At 37.1% G+C, this 21,394-nt stretch overlaps 1 protein-coding gene across 1 annotated transcript in view; it reads left to right on the top strand.

Moving 5' to 3' along the window:
* The window catches only part of CPT1A (carnitine palmitoyltransferase 1A), a 39,132-nt gene extending 17,953 nt beyond the window's left edge, over nt 1-21,179 (top strand). The window contains exons 6-20 of the mRNA XM_058026803.1: nt 519-620; nt 1,328-1,465; nt 2,319-2,396; nt 3,057-3,164; nt 3,981-4,068; nt 6,331-6,526; nt 7,079-7,267; nt 8,274-8,379; nt 10,166-10,282; nt 11,159-11,323; nt 12,051-12,185; nt 13,259-13,411; nt 14,477-14,581; nt 16,481-16,573; nt 18,060-21,179. Of these exons, the coding sequence (XP_057882786.1) occupies nt 519-620; nt 1,328-1,465; nt 2,319-2,396; nt 3,057-3,164; nt 3,981-4,068; nt 6,331-6,526; nt 7,079-7,267; nt 8,274-8,379; nt 10,166-10,282; nt 11,159-11,323; nt 12,051-12,185; nt 13,259-13,411; nt 14,477-14,581; nt 16,481-16,573; nt 18,060-18,146 (1,860 nt within the window). The 3' untranslated portion in view covers nt 18,147-21,179. The remainder of the gene's footprint in view (nt 1-518; nt 621-1,327; nt 1,466-2,318; nt 2,397-3,056; nt 3,165-3,980; nt 4,069-6,330; nt 6,527-7,078; nt 7,268-8,273; nt 8,380-10,165; nt 10,283-11,158; nt 11,324-12,050; nt 12,186-13,258; nt 13,412-14,476; nt 14,582-16,480; nt 16,574-18,059) is intronic.
* The last annotated feature ends 215 nt before the right edge of the window (nt 21,180-21,394 follow it).

Raw genomic sequence — 21,394 nt, forward strand, 5'->3', positions numbered from 1 at the left:
TTTAAAGATTACTGTAGTTATCTAGAAACCTTAGCTGAGTCACAGGCTTGATAATGATTGTGTTTTGAAGCACAATTTACATATGTTTCTAGTATCTACTGTGTAATATAGTAAAAGGTCACGTGGTAGAAGTGAGTTTTTTAATCTTTCCAGAGGGGAATATATAAAGAAAAGAAGTGCTAAGTAACTATATTTATATTAAGATCAAAGTGTGCCCTACATAAACAGCAATATTGTCTGTGACAGGATGATAACTGGGAAGTCAGGAATGACCATGCCTATCTTGCTCTTCCACTGCCATGTTGTTAAACTTTAGGAAGTTAGTTTCTGTCAAGGCCTTTTTTTTCAGGTGAAATTCTGATAAATGGAGTCTGATAAATGGAGTAGTTTCCTAAATCTAGTACAGTATAATTTACCAGTGAAAATGACTGCGAGTTACATTACACATTTAGTCTGTTGTTGTTCTTCTGTTGAACCTAATAATTTGGTATGTGTATTTTGTTTTTGCTTTTCTTCAGACCCTTGTAAAACTTTTCTCAGGGCGTAAACCCATGCTATACAGTTTCCAGACATCGTTACCACGATTGCCAGTTCCAGCTGTTAAAGACACAGTTAATAGGGTATGTACATTCACCAGTTTATTTTCTTCAGTTACACAGAATCCTAGATGCTTTTTGGGATGTTTTTGCCATTCCTCATGAAAAACTGCACAGTGATATTAATATGGTGTAAGAGATTCAAACTTCTGCATGGAAATGAAAGTAAAGGCTGTGACAAACCAGTGAAACTGGTGACAGTTTGAAGCCAGTGTGATTCACACTGGATGACATAATGCCTGTTGTTGTAAGGCTGTGCCACAAAGTGTGATTTCCAGGGGATTTGAAGCACACTTTTGTTATCCTTCCCAGTTGTGCAATGTTATTAAATATGTGTGTCATAACACAAAATCTTGTAGCAAAGTGGGTAAATATGGCAGTATGTCACAGAAACTGAAGGTTTGATCTTTAGAGGAGAAAAAGAAAAATCTCGGTCTGCTACTGAAGAAATAGCATGCCTTACCCTTTGGAGTGGAAAATATTTAGAAAAGTTGCCTCTTCCACTTGTGTTTTGCTCACAAATGTCTGAAGAAATATTTTATTTTTTGAAGTTTGCAGCAGACATTTAGAAGAACATATACTCTTATTTTAAAAACATGGTACTTGTAGCCTTATGGATTTAAAGTGGATAATCTTTGTTTAATGCTAAAGTGCTTTGTGTAGGAATGGTGAGAAGCTGTGTATTAGTTCCTGCACTAATCAGGAACACTGATTCTTTTCTTGTGTTCTAGTATCTGGAGTCAGTTCGACCACTTATGGATGATGAAAAGTTCAAAAGAATGGAGGGTCTTGCCAAAGATTTTGCTTTTAATTTGGGACCAAGGCTTCAGTGGTATTTGAAGCTAAAATCCTGGTGGGCCACCAATTATGTAAGTAGATAAATAGGAAGCTCAGTTGTTCAAATTACATTATTTGTTCCCTGGTGCTCTTTTTGGCTTAAACTGCATTATTTCTTAAATGTAAAAGAAGGAAATTGAAACTGTTTAATATTTCTTTTAAAGTGCATGTGACTTTGCATGTAAATTACTTGTATGATTTGGTAAACAGTATGGTGAGCAAAGGTGAATGAAACTTGAAAAAAAAATGTGTGCTTATTTTTTGTTTTATTATTCCGGAGAATTTTGCTGTTAGGATTGCTTTTGGGGTTTGCTTATTTGCTTGTTGAGTTTGATAACTCAATAATGGACCTGGCTACCCAGGTAGTTTAGAAGAATGATTTAGAAGAGTTTTTTAGTATAGAGCAGCTAAGGCATATAAAAATAAAGAACTGTATCTGTTCAGCTGTTGAGCTATGTTTTCTTTTTTTTCTTACCAAAAAAATATCCAATATCCCTCAGCATCCTAGTGAGAACTGCAATGTTAATTCCTTCTTGATATATTATCTAATGTACTTGTACCCAGGTAGCCTAACCTGTCCTGGCAAAGGCTGTAAAGCATTCAGGAGATCTGATACATTTTAAATATTATGTGGAGAACATGACTTCTTTGAAACCTTATCAGAGACATAGAGCTGAATTTGATTTAGTTTTCTCACCCTTTTTTTCCCTGTTTTCCCTGAAATCTGATGGAAATAAGGAGGGCGGGGATTATTGTCTTTTTAAGTGCTAGCAGTTTCCTTTCCATTTCTGCATGGAATGTTGTCTTATGCAGCCATCAACATAGAGGACTTAAACTGTGAAAATGATGAGATTTTACTAATTTTGTTTTTCCTTCCTGCTGCAGGTTAGTGATTGGTGGGAAGAATACATCTACCTTAGAGGACGTGGACCAATCATGGTTAATAGCAACTATTTTGCAATGGTGGGTAAATAAATCCCATAAGCACCTTATGTTGCATAGAAACTGTAACATTTCTGGCAGGCATCTTACTTCATGGTGTCTTTCTGCTTAGAAATCTATTGCCATGAGGATGTAATCTTTGTTTTTCTTTCTTCTGGTATAACCTGCATCCAGTGTCTTCAGGTACCTCCAAGTATGTCACATACTGAAGTGTGTGACACAAACTCCTGTCTTAGCAGCCCTAGCACAGCTGCCACTTTGGCAATCTTATGCAATAATGACTTAATCAGTTTTGTCCTTACTGTAAAGAGTAATCTTCCAAAATCTCCATGTAAAAAACTTCATGGGTAACACAGCTGAAGGAGGTGTGTGCTCATGCTGGCAAGTGTACATACAGGAAGTAAAATTGTAAAAGATAGAAAATAAAAAGGAAAAAAGAAATATGATGGTCTTGGATCAAGTTTTATGTAGCACTGTCTTTTCTACTTAAACAATTAATAATGTTTTAAGGAGATTGTGACTACTGAAGAAAAGTTTCATCAGCTCACCGCACTTGTAAACTTCGTAAATTTTAAAGCCTTTTCTACATTGTCCAGAATAAACGTTTAAGTATGTGGATGAGAAGTACTACTTTAAGGTAGCCTGGTCATCTTTAACTTATGATTCTTATCTACTTTACAGGACTTCCTTTCTTTATATCCCACAACCCTGCAGGCAGCTAGAGCTGGTAATGTTATCCACGCCATCCTGCTCTATCGGAAAAAACTGGACAGACAAGAAATCAAGCCAGTATGTATATCAGTTTAAATGGTTTTTGATCTTTCTCCAGCACAATCTGTGAGAAGCTGACCAGCTTTCAGAATAGGAGAGGAATGTCATATTGTGATGAATTTTTGTGGTCCATATCATCTTGTCTATTGCTTGAATTGCACATGGGCAGGAACTAGCAACTGTCAAAAATACAGAATTGTATGGATACAATACAGGATGGTTGGGATAGAGGTCTGAAGGCCACTTGACACCAAGAGTGGGCCAGCCTAATATGATGGTGACATCCTGTGTTGCACTAATTTCTTGGTAGCAAAAAGGCAAATCCCATTTGAGTTTCTGTACTATCCAGTGCCTGTGTATTGTAGTAAACAAAGACTGTGGAAACAATTAAGTAGTTTTTTTCAAGATCATGGAAGGGATGTGATTAATTGAATGGAACTACAAGTCTGAGAAATGTGAACTTTTGTTCCTGCACAGCCATAAATAGTTTAAAAGAATGAATTAAGGGGTAATGCATGCTGCATGTGTTAAGTTTTGCATCCAGGCCACTCATGGAGAATTTCAGGTGCTAGGTAGCTTCAGTCTTCCCACATGGAGGGTGAGTTTTTGGTAAAAGGGGAAAAATAATGGCTCTGGAATGTCTGTGGAGTATTCCACATGTAGTTTAAGGAAAGACCATGAACAGGGAGGAAAAAAACTCAACACTGCATTAATGTATTATAAATCTTACTCTTCTCAAGCCTTTGTTTAGCAAGATCTTGGGGTTTTTTCTTTACTTTTTAATTTTCTGATTGTATATGCAAAATGACGTTTTAATGTATGTTTGCTTCACAGATTCTTTTGATGGGATCCACTGTTCCACTCTGCTCAGCTCAGTGGGAAAGGATGTTTAACACTTCCCGTATCCCGGGAGAGGAATCAGGTAAGCAGGGCCAGCCAAGGAGAATGAGCATCCTGATGGAATTCAGGACTTGGTGTCTTTTCTACTAAAAATCTGGTTTTCCAGATAAAGATCTGACTGACACAAGTGTAGATCAATACTGTGTTCCAAGACTCAGGATGTAATGGATTGCTGTAGAGTTCCTAGATGCCTTTCATTTTAGGGAGATTTTGAAGCCTTTTAGTGGTATTTCTCCTTAAATTAAAAAACCAACTTCAAGATAATATTGTCTGTCCTGTTTTTGAATTTATAAATAATCTTTTCTTTTATTTTTCCAAGATCAAGATGATTTTTGAGGTCTTAATATTGAAAGTGGCATTTTTTTGTTGTCTTTTATTGTTTTTCCTAAGTTTTGTCACTGCAAGTGGGGTCAGATTGCATCTAGAAGGACTTACCGTTTGTAATCATCAGGTGGAAGAAAACTTTACTATTCATTTGCTTTCTCTTTGAGAGCTTCACAGTCGATTTTAGTGGAGACTTGTGCTGGTGTGTTTTTCTATAGAAGATAAAGCTGTATCTAGGCTTCTCTGGTCATATAATATTCTGAGGAGCCTCTTAGAACTGATTTCAGCTGTTTACCCAACAGTGCATCATTGTGGCAGCATCACAGTGAAACATGAGCAGGAGTTATTATTTACTCACCTCCGTTGGAAATGCACGTAGGGGCTGCCACTTGAAGACAGGATGGTTTTTTTTGCTTTCTGTGAGGCCTGTAACTCGCTCTAATGTTCCAAACTGCCTTCAAACTTGTTACTCCCACTCAACTACAGAATTCAAAACAAAGTGTTTCTAGGCAGATGCAGGGATCTGCCCACTCTTCCCTGCTGGAGACTGACATTTGCTGTAAGAAGCTGGATAAGGGGGAGGAGTGGCATTGGATAGTGGATAAAGCAGTAGGTGCATGTGTCAGATAAGGACTTTGCTCTCAGTTCTGCTGCTGGCTTTTGCTAGATTGTTGAGGAATTTTTTTTCAAGCTATGCCTCAGACAGCTTTATCTGCAAACTGAAGGAAAGGACATACCTGGTGTCATTACTCCGAGTCATAACCAGTAGCTTAAATAGACGAGCAGGTTATTAAATCTCTCCTGGACAATTTTGGCCTATGAGCTACTCTCTTATTTAGCTTACTGCAATACTCAAGTACTGAGAGTGCAACCCTTGCCCCTTCCCTGTTCTCAATAAAATAAAAGGTATAAACAGTTTGCATTTAGCATTGGTTTTCTTTCAGTCTAAAATGTGTTTTGTACAAAAGTGTAGAAGTGGCTCATTCTAGCTGGCACCTGATGAAAATACATCCTGTATGTCTTAGAGGTTCTCCTCGGTTTCTCCTGTTTAAAGTCTTTCAAATTAAACTATAGTCAATATAACAATTACTGTCTTTTTCTCCTGGGCTTTTCACATTTCCTATTACACTTTTTCCATTTTGCTTTGTTTCTGTTTTTCTAAAGGAAAAACAATTGTGTCATTCTGTATATGTCTAAGTGAGTTCCAAAAACATTTTTCACACATTCTCATGGGCAGCTTGACTCCTTGTCTCCTGATTTCACTTTATGTATATTACAGTTCCTAAAGAAAAAAAAAAGAGAAAAACTTGTTTTCCTACTAATTGGTGAGAAAATCTTGATGAGCATTGTATGGTCCCTTGAGCAGCAGTTAAATAGTGATGATTTTTGACAAAACATGCTATGGAGTGAACGACTTCACCTGTGGTTTGATACGAAGCCTTTGTGACTAAATTTAAGCTTATCCCAGTTAGGCCAAGTAGATGGTAAAATGCAGGAAAAATGTGGCCTCATTTTCTGCTTCACATAACATTACACATTTTAGCCATATATGGAATATTCACTCTGCATCTGCCAAGACAAATGTAAACAAAAGCTGATGGTATAAATTCTGAGTTTCTTAAGACTCTGCATGAATTGTCTAGGACCTAATTGCAAATGATTTAAAAATACCTTTCCTGATACTCATCTAGCATATTCTTCACCAGGCTACACAGCTAATGCTCATTTTTCAGATACAGGAATATAGATTTAGTTGCTTGATAGTGGCCTGCAGTGTAGAAAGTGGTGGTGCTATATGTGGAAATGACTGTCAGATCTGGGTATTTGACTGTTTCATGGGGGCATCTTTGTGATGAAATACCATGGGGTGCTAAATTAACTTGTAGTGCATGCAATAGGCATCTGATGTTATTTAGTGCATTGGTGTTTTGAGACTTCAGCTTTGTGTTTGCAATTCCAGATACCCTCCAGCATGTGAAAGACAGCAAGCACATTGTTGTGTACCACAAGGGCCGTTACTTCAAAGTGTGGCTGTACCATGATGGCAGACTGTTGAGACCCCGAGAAATCGAACAGCAAATACAGAGAATTCTTGAGGATGATTCAGAACCTCAGCCTGGTGAAGAGAAACTTGCAGCTCTTACTGCAGGAGATAGGTATGGTGCTTATTACTTTTTAAATAAGTTTAGTTTTTAGAAATTATTGCATAAAATAATCATTGGATATTGGCTTTAGAATTTTAAAATAGTCTGCAGTCAGTTGTTTATACCTTGGTCACTGATTACGTATATTGATGATGTGTAACACTGCTTCAGTCACTTGTAATTGTGTGGAGTTAAAAAAATTTTGCAGTGACAATCCTATATGCAGATTATTATTTTTACTGTTGTCATCTTCCTTATAACAGACACTTTCTTTTGTTTGGTTTTAAGTGAAGATGATCCATGCTGTAGGTATTGCATGTGCCGAAATGTTGAATTTCTGAGGATGAAGTTGTGCACGTGTGTGATAATGAGTTGAATTGGTTCCTAGGATTCCACTGTACAAGAATTGTCAGAGCTTTTCACAGCTCTCAGAGTTTAAATGCAAAGGAAGTAGCTGTGTCAAATTCCACAGAAGTAGGAGGAATGTCTCATAGTGATTTTAACAGTAATCAAACATTGACAATTTTATATAATCTGGCTATAAACCAATTTTTTTTTTTACAGAGTACCATGGGCTAAGGCTCGTCAGGCTTATTTTAGCCGTGGAAAGAACAAGCAGTCCTTAGATGCTATTGAGAAAGCAGCATTTTTTGTGACATTGGATGACATGGAGCAGGGGTACAGGAAGGAGGACCCAGTGAAGTCACTGGATGCATATGCAAAATCATTGATACATGGCAAATGTTATGACAGGTGCAGTATTGACGCTGTGGAAAATGCCTTCCTTTTTTTTAGAATTTGCTAATAAATATGAATTTATGATGACTTTTAAGTTGATATATTCCACAGAATCACAGAAGGGTTTGGGTTAGTAGGGACCTTCATCTAGTTCCACCCCCCCCTTTGCAACAGAAAGGGACAACTTTCACTGCATCAGATTGCTCAGAGCCCAGTACAACCTGACCTTGAACATTTGCAATGACAGGGCATCCACAGCTTCTCTGGACAATCTGTTCCAGTGTCTCACCAGCCCACTGTAAAAAATATTTCTCCATTATACCATATCTAAATTTACCCTCTTTCAGTTTATATCTGTTGCCCTGTGTCCTGTCACTATGAGCCATGACAAAAAGCCTTTCTCAGCTTTTTTTATAAGCTCCCTTTATAAATTGAAGGGCTGCAAGGTGTTCCCAGAGCCTTTTCCAGACTCAACAACAAGCCCAACTCACCCTTTCTTCATGGGAGAAGTATTCCAGCACTCCTGCTGGAATATTTTCATGACTCTCCTCTGACCCAGCTAACAGTCCTATGTCCTTCTTGTGCTGAGAACCCGAGGGCTGGACACAGCTCTCTAGGTGGGATCCCATCAGAGGGGAGTAAAGAGGCAGAATGCCCTCCCTCACCCTTCTGGCCATGCTGCTTCTTAGGCAGCCCAGGACAGCATTGGCTTTCTGGGCTCCAAGTGCCCCTTGCCAGCTCATGATGAACTTTTCATCCCCAAGTCCTTCTCTGCAGAGCTGCCAAATCATTCATCCATCAGTCTGTTGAAGTGAGCATTGTCTTGACCCCAGTGCAGGGCCCTGTAGTTAACCTTGTTGAACTTCATGAGGTTCAAACTTCTATTTATTTAAATGTCCTTATATTAAAAAGGATAGGTTCTAGTGGATTTGAATATGAATTTTAGAGAGAGAGGAGGTTACAATACAAAAATGCTTTTGAAATGTACAAAACCGTAAAGAAATCTTGATTTCTTTTGTAGGTGGTTTGATAAGTCATTCACTCTTATAATATTCAAAAATGGCAGAATGGGCCTGAATGCAGAGCACTCCTGGGCAGATGCTCCTATTGTTGGACACCTGTGGGAGGTAGGTGCTTGGCACAAAGAGCTGATGCAGAAGATAATGTGCAGGGGCTTGCAGCAGCCCTGAAGGTCAGCAGTGCCTTTCAGTCCCTTGCATTCACGTTGCTGAGGAGTGACCTGGGGCCTATGGCTACAGCAACTGTAGCATTTCAAAAAGATCCCAAACCCTCACTTAAGAAGCTGCTGGTTTTTGAAGGCCAGCATTTTAGTGAGCTTTGATGTCTTCACAGAATAGTGATACACCTCCCCAGCTACCTTTTCTTTAATGTTTTAAATCCACAGATTATTGCCTCTTTGATATGGCATTGTAATTTTTGTATGTACATTTTCCTAAAGCTCTTAAGTTTTCTTGTGCTATAAAATGCTTACTTTTAAAATGTAAAAAGTTATACACAGTTTTACTTTTTATCTAAGCATTGTTTGCCAAGATGCAGACTGATATGCTGTTGACATTATCTCTTGTATTTATTTGCAATGAATACAGTAAATTTATTTTGCTTTGCATTCATTATATGCTTAGTTTAATTCTTGAAATCCTATTTGATTTTTTTTTCTTTTGTTCATTTTGAAGCTTAAACCTACAAACAGTTATGTGACTCAAATGAATTAAAACTATTTCCAAAATGTTATTTAATTTTGATTTTGTATGTATTTGTGCAAATGGGTCTTGAGTGTAATTGGCCCCCCAAGTAATTTCTGAGTTTTGTTATAGAAGTGCTTCCATGTGTATAAGAACAAAAAAAAAAGCCTCATTGCATTCTCCATCCAGGGAAGAAAGAAGGCCAGACTGATTTGAGAGTGACATGACAATGCTGTGTAGACTATCTCAGTGAAAGAGGGATACTTTTTTTACTTTTAATGAATGATATTATATGCTTAATTCATATATCTGTACTTAATATTAATTGATACATTTTCTGCTAAGAATTAAGATTACCGAAACAAGATTTCATTTTCTAGAAAGTTGTCTGTTGTTAGCTCTTTACAGATTGTCTATTTTTAGAATTGAATGGATTAAGCTTTATTTCATAGTTGTCATGTTCTGACCAGTAAGTGAAATGAGAACATGAAAAGAAAATGAAATTAAAATAAGAGATTAGAAATAAATCATTGACGATCATCAAGCTTTATCTTTCCATATTGAGCAGATTCAAATCTTTTGGTAGTTCTTTGTGTTTGTATGTGGGTTTGTTGATTCTTGATTTTTTTTTTTTAACATTGAGGATGCTTGATATCTTATAAGACAAAGCCTTTTATGTCTGTTCAAGTTGTGTTGTTCATCTTGGAACATGCGTCTTTCCACCCAGGACCTCTAGTGCACTTATAAAATAAACTGCAATTTTGAAAGGGATACAAATCTTAAAAATAATTGAGTTCTTGCAGGATTTGCACTTACTCTGAAATAAATTACTGCTCGATGAATTAGTTTTGACAAATAACAAACTTGAAGAAATTCTCTAGAATCTAAATTGAACAAAGATAGTGAAGTCTGAGTTCAGGTTTTTTGCTTCTACTTCGTTTGAGGTGGGTTTTGAATTGAAAAGGTTTTTATTAAACCAGTAGCATCTAGCAAAATGCACCAGCGTAATTAAATAAGTGTTTGGTGCACATCTGGTGTTCCTCTTGTAAAAATGGGAGCTTCATTGCAGTTGTTTTCAGTATTTGGAAATGGATTGTGTGTTTTATTTTGCTGTGTAGTGAAAATAGGTTATATTGCTTTCACAATGAAATCCTAATTCCATGGCAGTAAGTAATGTGTTGCAATTCTGAAGAAGTGTCATTCTTTGCAGAATGTGATGGCAACTGAGTATCTTGAACTGTGCTATTCAGTAGATGGACATTGCAGAGGAGATCCCAATCCCAATATTCCCATTCCTACCAAACTGCAATGGGAAATTCCAGAAGAAGTAAGTACAGGAGATTTAGTGGTATGAGGAAGAAATGCCTCTTTTCCCCAGTGGTCAAATAATTTATGTAATTATTGATAAACCTATAAATCAGTTCTAAATTCCTTTTGGTCCTGTAGGTTGTGTACTTTGTGTGTAGTCATTACTCAGTTTGCTTACAAAATCAGGAGGTTTTGATGTTAATCTTTAAAAATTCTGACTGGGAAATGCCAGCGTTTTACTAGAAGTTTTCTTGGTTGGCAATATGTCAAAAATAAATGGCCACCTCTTTTAAATAGTGACTGTATTAAAATAAACATTTGCTTGCTGAGGTTTCATTAGTGTTTTCACAACAAATACTCTTGTCTAATAGTTCCTTTAGAATAGCTGGGGTTTTTTGTGTTCATAGTTCATCTAATAAGATTTGAATTTTCTAAGTTGATTGTTGTTTTTTTTTGCTCAAGTTTCTAGAAAAACTGCCACCACCTATTTGGATTTTAATTTTGAATAAAAAGCTAATGGCTGGTGATTTATTTAATTAAGCCTGTATGGGAGCTTGTAAGGCATACTGCTAATGCCATTCTGTAACTGTAGGCCATTCTTTTATATTCTCCTGATCTGAACAGTTTTAATGCTGGTGGGTTTTATGAGTTATTTTTGGATGTGTACTGGCTTAAAACATTTTTATTACCTTTTTGAATTTTAACTTTCTAGCAAAGATAGCGTCTTTTCTTTCTCTAAAGGGAAATTACTTAGGTAATGATGTTCCTGGCATGCATAAAGGCAAGCATTTCCTGTTTAACAGTTAAAAATACTTGTACTTTTTCAATAGGTCTCTCAAATGCCATGAATGCATGCTTGTATACATACAGGTGTTTGTTTGTTTGTTTATTTAAGTGCCAAGAAGTGATTGAGAAGTCTCTGAGCACTGCTGTAGCTCTAGCAGATGATGTGGACTTCTGTTCATTTTGTTTTGATGGTTTTGGGAAAGGACTAATAAAGAAAGTGAAAACCAGCCCTGATGCCTTTGTGCAGCTTGCCCTGCAGCTCGCTCACTACCGGGTAAGAACAGAATGTTTCTGCCCTGGGGAAGCTCCCTAGGCAGGGTGTAACGTGTGTGTGACTGAACATGTGACTGTGTAGGGTAATCTTCCTTGTACAAGGTTGTCAAAGACATTCAGTGCAAATTGATACAAACCCTAAGCAGATTACTAGTTGAACATCAGTTCTACCATGGCTCACATATTGATACATTTCTGAATTTTTCTCTTCTGCTTAGTTGATGTACCCCTTGGCATTTTGTACTAGAAGGAAGTTATGAAACTTCTAGTAGCTGTGTTCATAAACACATAAACAATGTCAAATTTACCTTTCAGATTAGAGTCACACAGGATGCAGTAGTCATGGACACTCCCTAAGAGGATTAACAGAAATCCCTATCTATATTTTCTTCTGTTAGTTCTCTTTTTCTGTATTGTGCTGTCAGAAAAGACCAATGTAGCAACATTCAGCCTCTCTTTTAAACTGAAGAGGGTTGAATATGAAATGCAGAGAGTACTCCTTGCTAATCTGGTTGTTCTGTTATTGTTTATCAAATCCTGCTACTATTCTTATTTTTGCCTTTATTATCTTTGGGTAAGGGGGGCTAATGGTGGGCTACTGAAAACCAAATGTTGAGTTTAATTTGTGCAGTGATTTCATAGCCTGTGTGCTTTGCTTGGAATGTTGATTAAGAAAGAGGGGCCAAGTCTGTCTAAACCTTTAAGTTCTTATTTTTCCCTTTTCCAAGGACATGGGAAAGTTTTCTCTAACATATGAAGCATCCATGACACGCCTGTTCCGAGAGGGCAGGACCGAAACGGTTCGCTCGTGCACGGTGGAGTCCTGTCGTTTTGTCAAAGCCATGGAAGACCCCACTGAAAGTGTAAGTTCATGGTGTTGGCGCCCTGTAAAATTGGGAGGGTGGATTTGGATTGGGTATTAGGAATAAATTCTACACTGTGAGGGTGGTGAGGCACTGGGACAGGCTGCTCAGAGAAGCAGTGGATGCCCCATTCCTGGCAGTGTTCAAGGCCAGGCTGGATGGGGCTCTGAGCAACCTGGCCTGGTGGAAGGTATCCCTGCCCATGGCTGGGAGGTTGGAATGAGATGATCTTAAAGGTCCCTTCTAACTCAGCCAACCTATGATTCTGTGATAATTCATAAGGCACATGAGTTACCACTAGACAACCACGTAAGTCCCCAAATAGTTTTTAAGCATTTAGTGTGATGTGGGTTTTTTTCGGAAGGAAGAACTGCTTAAGGTAATTGTCCATGTTTTCTGTTAAAAAAGCAGAAATTCTGGGCCCTACCAAAAAAGAATGGCAGAACTTACCCAAATATACTCTTATTTACCTGCTTCTGAACTCCAGAAAACTGTGATTACATGTAAAATTTTTGTGATTTGTAAAACTCAAAAATAGATTTGTAGAACAACTAATCTCATACCAGTTAAGCTTTCCTTTCTGACAGGGAAGCAAGAATAATTCCCAGGAAGGAAGTGGTTGCTCTTATATGTTGATTTTGACGACTAGCATTCATGGACCTCTGTACCTTCAGTGTTGGCAGTTTGCCTTCTAAAATAGCTCTGGCAGTTTGTTTTCTTAAATCACGTTGGGATTTGCTCTCTGTAACTCTTTAATACCAGTATCTGTAGAAGCTGTAAATAATGTAGTAAGCTTGAGCTGTAGTCATGTTTGATTGTAGGTTAGATAACACTTAAAATACAGATTAGTTTTCATTATGCTGTTTACAGTAGGTAACAGCAGACACTTGCTAATAGCTGAAATTATATACCTGAGGTTGAAAAGCCAGGGGATACTATTTGAGATCAGTTGTCTTGTACTTGACCTTGAAGTGCTCCAGGCTTGAGAGTCATTGCTGTAACTTAGTTTCTGCACCTTCATCCTTGATGTAGTTCACTTAACTGAGTTTTCTTAATCTTTTTTTGTTTGTCAGAGGGAAAATACGCTGAAGCTTTTCCGGCAGGCAGCTGACAAGCACCAGCACTTGTACCGCCTCGCCATGACGGGGGCGGGCATCGACCGCCACCTCTTCTGCCTCTACGTCGTGTCCAAGTACCTCGCTGTAGATTCTCCTTTCCTCAAGGAAGTAGGTGACCTTTACTGGTGACTCTTCATTGCCATAAATAGTCCTTTGGTGAGTTAGCGTTTTGTGGGATCTGCTCAAGAGACTTGTGCAGCTCTGGTTTCCCTAAGAAAAAAGGTAAAATTGCAGCTAGTGCTGTTTAACATCTGCTGATAGATTGTTGAGTTAGTTTCATTTTCCTTTATGTATGCATTTGTTGATAGACCTAAAAGAATGCTTTCAGTGAGCTTTTTAGCATAATGCATGTTGCTTAGAATTGCAGGAAATATATAGTCACTATTGAAAAATTTTTTTTTTTGCTTTGTGTATTTTCAAGGGTGTACAGAAGAGGCTGTGTGTTTTCTCTGAGAATTTTCTTGTGGAACTGACAAATTCAATTCCTTTTAAGTTACTAAGAGTTAAAGGAGCTGTATATGGCATTAATGTCGTTGCAAATTATTCTGACAAATTATTAATTAAACTAGATTTTAAGGTTGGATTTTATAAAAGTAATTACACTTGTTCCTTTTTTCTGATTAATAAAAAATGTGTTCCACCTTGCCTCAAAATTAAGCTATTCACGTTTGTCTGCTTGCTCTCCTAAAAGTGGCTAAGTCAAGAATAAAACAACTTTCTACAGTTTCCACAAACTTTCAAGATGTGTTGTTAGAGATTTTACAAGCTTCTATCTTGATGTAGGATCTTCCTGGGATTTGAATATGACTAATTATGGTCTTGTTAAAACAAGACCTTTTGTGTGTAAGTTACAAGGCTGTAGACCAGGTGATCTTGTTTGAAGTAGCATTTCTGTTGAAATTCTGTTTTATTCTCTTTGAGGAATTGACATCACTTCCTCATATGAGAATGATTTCTGTATCAGGACTAGTTTAACTGTTTCATTTAAGCTTCTTAGTTTTTCATTCCATTGAAATGGGAGTTAACCTTAATATTGCTTTATAAAGTGTTTTCTAACAGTTTATAAAGCAATACTGCACTTGTTATAATGCTATCCTGACTAGTTTTTGAGAAAGTTGGAAGTTCTTAACCAGTGTTTTCTATTTGTTTGCATCTCTTTCATATCTAATACAGGTTTTGTCAGAGCCTTGGAGGCTGTCAACGAGTCAGACACCCCAGCAGTACATTGATCTGAAGAAGAACCCGGAGATGCTGTCCTCTGGTGGAGGGTTTGGACCAGTATGTTTCCTAAATACAAGTATCCACTAGAAAAGAGTTTTACATTCAAGACACCAGTCAAAAAATTTCAGATCTGTAATCCCTCATTGTTGCATATCAAAGGTGCAGCTCATGCTTTTAAATGCATGTACTTAATACTTTCCCATGATGTGGCTGTGTTTAGAAAAGTCTGCATCATCCTTTTCTGGTATCCCACTACAAGAAGGGATTATTCTTAAGGAAATGCACAGTTATAAAATGAGGTACAGGGCTCCACAGCAAAGAGAACTTAGGAAATTGGGGTTCTTACCACATTGCCTGTGCCCAGATCTTCTGTAGATTAGACTGTTGTTACAGTGACAAATGCAATGTTACTTAAACTAGATTTTAAGGTTGGGATTTGTAAAAGTACTTATACGTCACTTGTTCTTATATTTCCTGCTTGATGAATAAATGTGTTCATACATTCCTCCAGATCAAGCTGCTCACATTGTTCTGCTTGCCCTCCTAAGTGTGAATTGTGGCCAAGTCAAGAATACAGCCATGTTCTATGGCTTCTGTAGACTTTCAAGAAACCAGTGTATTGCTAGAGATTTGACAAGCTGCTTATTTGCTGTGATATTTTATTGGTATTTGAGCTTGGCCATTGATGAGAATATTGGTGTCAACAAAACCTTTTCGGCAGCCTTTTTGGGGCTATTATAATAGATTAATCTGTTTTCAAAAAGCATTTCTATTGAAGGAACAGTGAGAGGTATCACAGGACTGCTCTTTGCCCCACAGAAATTAGGGTGACAAGTCCAGTGTATTTTGGCTGGTTTGTCAAGCTGGAAGATGGGGAATGGGAGGTGGGGTGTGTTAAATGGTTGATGTTTATTTACTCATGTTTCTGATACAGCTTTCAGTAGTTTTTGAAGTTGGAATGAATTCGACTTGCAGTATCAAGAAGGCCTAGCTATGGCTCATTCTTGAGATTCTGACTTCCTCAAGCCATTTTGAAATCAGTATTCTGAATGCCCAAAAGGCAATAGAAAAGGGTTTTGGCTGTAGGAATTCTAACACTGTTTTCCTTTGTTTTTGTTTACAAAAACTATGCTTTGGTTTGCTGAATTAGCCCAGAGATTCAGTACATCAGCTTTCTATGCATGTGTTTTTTGTTGGTTTTGAAAGGTTTTTTTAAACATTCAGTGGAGTTTATCTTTGTAGCACTAACAGTGAGAAGAGTGAGAAGACTGTCAGACTGCTTAGCAGCAGTGGCAGCAAGGACATGGAAGGTTGAGATCCTTTGAGTTAGGAAAGACATGAGCAGGGGTGACATCAGGATAATCTGTGTTTACCTGGCATAGTTGGAATAAAACATCAGACTGAAACTTGGCACAGTAGATGTTGAAATTGGACCAGACCTCGTGATACAGGTGTTCAGAATCACATGTTTGCTGTAGAGGCAGAAAAAAACTTGCGTTTGGCAACTTTTCATCATGCAAGGCTTTTACACTGTGTTTACGTCTGCAGAATGACCCCAGGAGGCTGATTGGTTAGGTATACAACTGAACTAATTTATTCCTTGCTGCTTAAGCATTGAAGATGTATAGCTACTAAGGACCAGGACTTTCTATTGCCTTTCTATTACCAAAAAATACCTGAAAAAGTATTTTATTTCAAACTATTAAAGCTGGGAAATATTACAGATAAATATTCAGAAAGTGATTATTCCATGCACTTCAGATGAGACTAGAACTACTCCTTAAGTGGAGCCAATCTTCAGAAATTTTGCATTAAATATAGAAGTTGAAATTTTACTTGAGGAAATTGCAACTGATCTTAAAAAATGTAACAACTTCTTAATTGTACTTAAGTTGATTGAGAATGAAGGAGAAAGAAAAAGTTTAGAAGGTGTTTTTCTCTTCTGTCTTCCCCTAGGTGGCTGATGATGGCTATGGTGTTTCTTACATGATCTTGGGTGAAGATTTCATCCATTTCCATGTCTCCAGCAAAATATCTTGTTCTGAGACGGTAAGAGTCAGTCCTTTCTTATGGTTTCATAAATCTGTTCTGCTTTGTGCTTATAGAACTATTCTACTCATTGTCTAAAATATAAATAATGTAGGTTTTATTTCTCAATATATGCTGCTTTGTTGGAGTTTTTTGCCTCCAGTTGTATAAATTTAATAGTTTCATAAACCAAGGATACCATATTCTATTTCACTTATGCTTTGAAGCATAAGGAAAATACGTGGCCCAGGATCATCTTTACACATGTGTAATTCTCTGCAGCTCAGGTGAAATGATCACATGTGTCTCCTAAACAGAAAGATGGGCTTATCTTGGTTTTTCTTATTACAGTTTTGGTTTGTCTCAGGGTGCAGCTGTAAAGACAGAATAAAATGTATGCTATTTCAGCCTTCCTGGTTTAAATAATGCTGAACAAAGCTGACCCATAAATTGTAATCTGTGCTTAAGAGACATAACTAATCAAAAATTTATTAGAATAACACCCATTATTAGAGGATAGTAGATGTGTCATATGTTGAATATGCTTCTGTTGTGGAGGACTTTGAGCTTTGAGTGCATTGTGCTTTGAGTTCAATTCATCCTTCCCCTTTATATTTTTATGACCTTACTGAATATGCCAAGTTCATTCAGGGTTACATAGCTGACCTAGTTTTCCTCTTTTGACCTTAACTTGTCCAGGAGATCATGGTGCTTCTGGTTAATCATTAAGGATTAGGAAATACAACTGTTTTTTTCATAGTTGAAATTGTTCTTCAGATGCCTGTTAGCTTGTCCTTTAAATTTCACTCTGTTCTTTTTACTTATCAATCGAGTCAAAGGTCCATACAGAAAAGGCAGCCATTTTGTGTGTGTGCCCTTGACATTAGTAGGTCATTGTAGTTGATCCTGTAATGTAGCTAATAATTTACATTTGTAATCTTAATTTCTTTCTTGTACCATCCATCTAATGCTTAGAATAAACAGAACAAGTTCCTGTTTTGTTTACACTTAGAAAGTTGTTACTTGCATTTCTAATTCTTTTTTCAATGGCAAATGATTCAGCATTTCTGATAGGAGCTCAAATAAAAATAATTTTTCTGCTCTTTCAGTACTTCTTGGTCATCAGTCATCCACTCACTGAACACTCCTTTCTGAAAATGAGCTTTTGCAAAATCTTGTAGGAGAAACAATATCAAAACCCAAATTTTAAAGTAGCAGAAAGCTATGCGTGCATCTGATTTCAAGAGGATATGATCTTATTTCTGACTGTAGGAAAGTAAATGCATAATGAAGAACTCATTGGTCAGTAGTAGCATAAACCTGGATTAATCTGTATGACATTAAAAGTTCTCTTATTAAAATTCCCATTGTATGGTAAAATAGATGCCTGAATTCCAGAAGCTCCAAAACTACAAAATATTAGCAAGTTTCTTCTTTTGCCTGAAAAATATCTGTTAATGGACAGTACAAGTATTTGGTTTTTGGTTTTGTTTGTTTGTTTTTAAAGGATTCTCATCGCTTTGGAATGAACATCAAGAAAGCACTGGTTGACATCATGGCTTTATTTAACCTCAGTAAAAACTGTACCAAGTGATCTGCTTGCTTGATGCCAAGCAATCTCCTCTTGGTGGGATGAGGACTCTGCTGCACAGTGAACAAGAGCAAGGTTTGTTGAAGAGTAGCTGGAGAAGAAACTGAGTCAGCACCTTCTTGATCACCTATTAAAACCTTAGCAGTATATTAAATGTGTCTTTTTTGTTGTGGTTTGTTTTGGGGTTTTTTTTTGTCAGTAGTGTGGGAGAGCTTATTTCAACAAAGGATGACTTCTAAAATCTTCTGTTTCTGGGGAGGAAGCATAGTATCAATGCACGAAGTCATGTATATTCTAACTTCTGCAGTTTTCTCTTAATTTGTATATGCTTTATCTTTTCTTTTTTTTTAACTTTAAATTAGTTTACTTGTTTCCAGAATCAAAGGGATAAAACACACCGACTTATATACTAGAAAAGGTTAGATTCGCTATGTATTAATAGCAGAATGTTCTTCAATGTATCTGCTGCTTTATGTAAATGAGTGACAAAACTTGTGGCCATTTGCCTCCCTTGGTTTCTTTTTAGAGGTAAATTCTGTAAAACATACCAAAAAATCCCTGCTGTAACCACCTTAACACACTAAGTTGTAGAAGTGTTACGGTTTCTGAAAAGAAAAAAAAAAAAAAAAAAAAAAAACAGAGACCCAGCTATTGGATAGTACAATGTGTCCCCTCATTAGCAGGTATCACATTTTTCTTACTGCTTGCAAGCCTGTTTGTGACACTGATTTTATTTCTGTATAAATAAATGGACCTGTGTACTTGTTCATGCAAGTGCCTTAGAAAAACAAAGATCCTTAGGCCAGGAAAAAGGCATATGCTGGGAGTTGTTTCAGTGGTGAAAGAGGGAAGGTTGTAGTAATGCAGATCTGGTTTTCAAATTACAAATTAGGATGGAGTGGCATAAGCAGACGTGAATATGTTGCCAAATGATGCAGTCAGGTTTAAAATTCTAACGAAATGCTTCTGTCTCAAATAGCAAAGGTGGGTCCTTAGGAAGGGCAGGACTAACTTTGTTTGGGATTAACAGATATTCATGTGTTTGTTTTGGTGAGTGGAATTGGTGGTCACTCGGGTTTCTGGGCCCTGGGAAGTGTTAATTGAGTTGAATGTAACCTATTGGAAATCCTGCAAAGCAGGGCTGCCCGTGGGGGCTGATGGATTGCAGTTTGCCTGGAGGCACCACTGCTGCCTTGGCAGCCACCTGCATGAGAAGGGCAAACTGCTGAAGCCATGGGAAGCAGCTCCAGAGTGGGAAAGTCATGGCCTTCTCAGCCTCTCCTGGGAGGTGCTCTTGGCCAAGCAGTTCCTGAAGGATACAGGAAGGGAGGGGAAGCTTTTTCGCTCAGAAAGGAGCTTGGTGTTTCCAAGTGCAGAAATAAAATGGCTGCTACTAAATGGAGTAATTTTTTGCATGATGCTTCTCTTCCCTGGGCTTTATAGGTGTGGTACCTTTTCACATCCTGCAGTGCAGTAAAGTGTACTTGTTAGCACAGCCATTTTTTTATTGTTATTATTTTATATAAGGTACATGATGGTTACTGATACAGTGAATGATGCTCCTGAGCTCTGCTGAGTTTAAAAGACCCTTGGGGTGGATATAAAACTTCTCATTAGACTTTGAATGTTTTCTGGCCAGTATCTCTAACTTTCTATGCCTCTTCATGCTTTTTTTTACTCTGATCTAGCTATTAAAACACCTGTGTATGTATGCTTGGGGTGGGAACCCTCAAAAATCCAAGATGCATACTTTAGCAACTGCATGCTTACATAAATGTGGGAACCCTCACAGGAACTGATCAAAGGCACTCATTATTTGATTAGGGTGTGTGGGAAAGGACACTTGGAAATAAGCCTTACTACATCTGGCAGGCCTGGCACTTACCAAGATACTGCAACAATTTTATAGTGATCTATTTTTGGAGCTGCAGAAATAATGCACTGGGGGTTTTGGGGGCTGTTTTTGGTGTTGGCTTTTTTTTTTCAATTGACCACTGACCAGTCTGTGTTTAAATTAACATATTAGCTTTTAGGGTTTTCTTTAAAAAAAAAAAAGGTTTAGATTTGACTCTCAGGTCTTAAGTGTTTCTAGTCTAATTGTAGTTAGTGCAATTTTGCATTCTTGGGGAGTAAGTATGATTGGCACAGAAAGGTGTTTTTTATTGTAAATGTTTCAAATGTTTTGTGGTGTTAAATGTATCTTTTTAAATTTTGGAATAGATGTAGTTCCTGAACAGATAATATTTTATTTCTTTTTCTTTAAAATATCAGCAGCATGTAAATAAAATATGCTTTTTGGATGTAAATCTTAGAAATCCACAGTGAATGTAGGTTATTAATAAATAATTTAAATCTTGATGTTCAATATTGTGTACATACAGTAAAACTGCTTGGGTTTTTTTTGCTCAAAGCCATAGGAATGTAACTGAAATTACCTAGATTTGAATGAACCTTCTAGTACAGTGTATTTTATTGTAAAGTTAAATGTTCATATTCCAGTAAAACTGCTAATTTGATACTAAAACCTTGAATCATTGATTCTCAATTAATTATTTAGGAGATCAAACTTCTTAGGGTTGAGGAGGTGGCTAAAAGCCAGGTTGGATGATAATAATTTTTTCTCTTTGTGAAATGGCAGTGTAGAATTGGTGGAATATACCTTGAGTGAGCATTTTTCAAATTTATTATTTCAGCTGTTTCATGGCAGAAGTTTGGAAAGCATGGAGTCCTTTTACAGAGTGCCATTGTTTGGGATTAATACTGTTCCCAACTGAATATTCTTTTAAGGCTTAAAGCTTTTGAGGGACTAGGGAAGTGTGTGCCTGACCTTGAAAATCATGGTTCTAGTTCAGCCTTTGTACCAATTGTTTTCTCATGTAAAATGTATTAATTTAAAGTAGCAGATTATTTTTTATTTTGTTTAGTTACTTTACATCTGTTGTTGGTTATTTACACCCAACTCTTTGTCTCTATTTTCTACTTTCTTCTGTGACTTCAAAAACTGAAATAAAATTTCACAATTACCACTACCTGGAACAATGTTTAATATCTTTTGTATCTTCTTGCCAGCTCCCTTGCTGTAGTCACTTGAAATTCAGGGCTTATGAATCCATTGCTGTTAAATCCAGTTAGGAACAGTAGCAGTGAACTGTTCAGTTTATTTTAGCAGTGATTTAAACATGTCTTCTAGTTAATAGGGAATGTGTTAATGAACAGTTAAAACTACAAGGAGTTAAATCTCCCAAAAGAAG

This window comes from Melospiza georgiana, chromosome 6, assembly GCF_028018845.1.
Source record: "Melospiza georgiana isolate bMelGeo1 chromosome 6, bMelGeo1.pri, whole genome shotgun sequence".
NCBI lineage: Eukaryota > Metazoa > Chordata > Aves > Passeriformes > Passerellidae > Melospiza > Melospiza georgiana.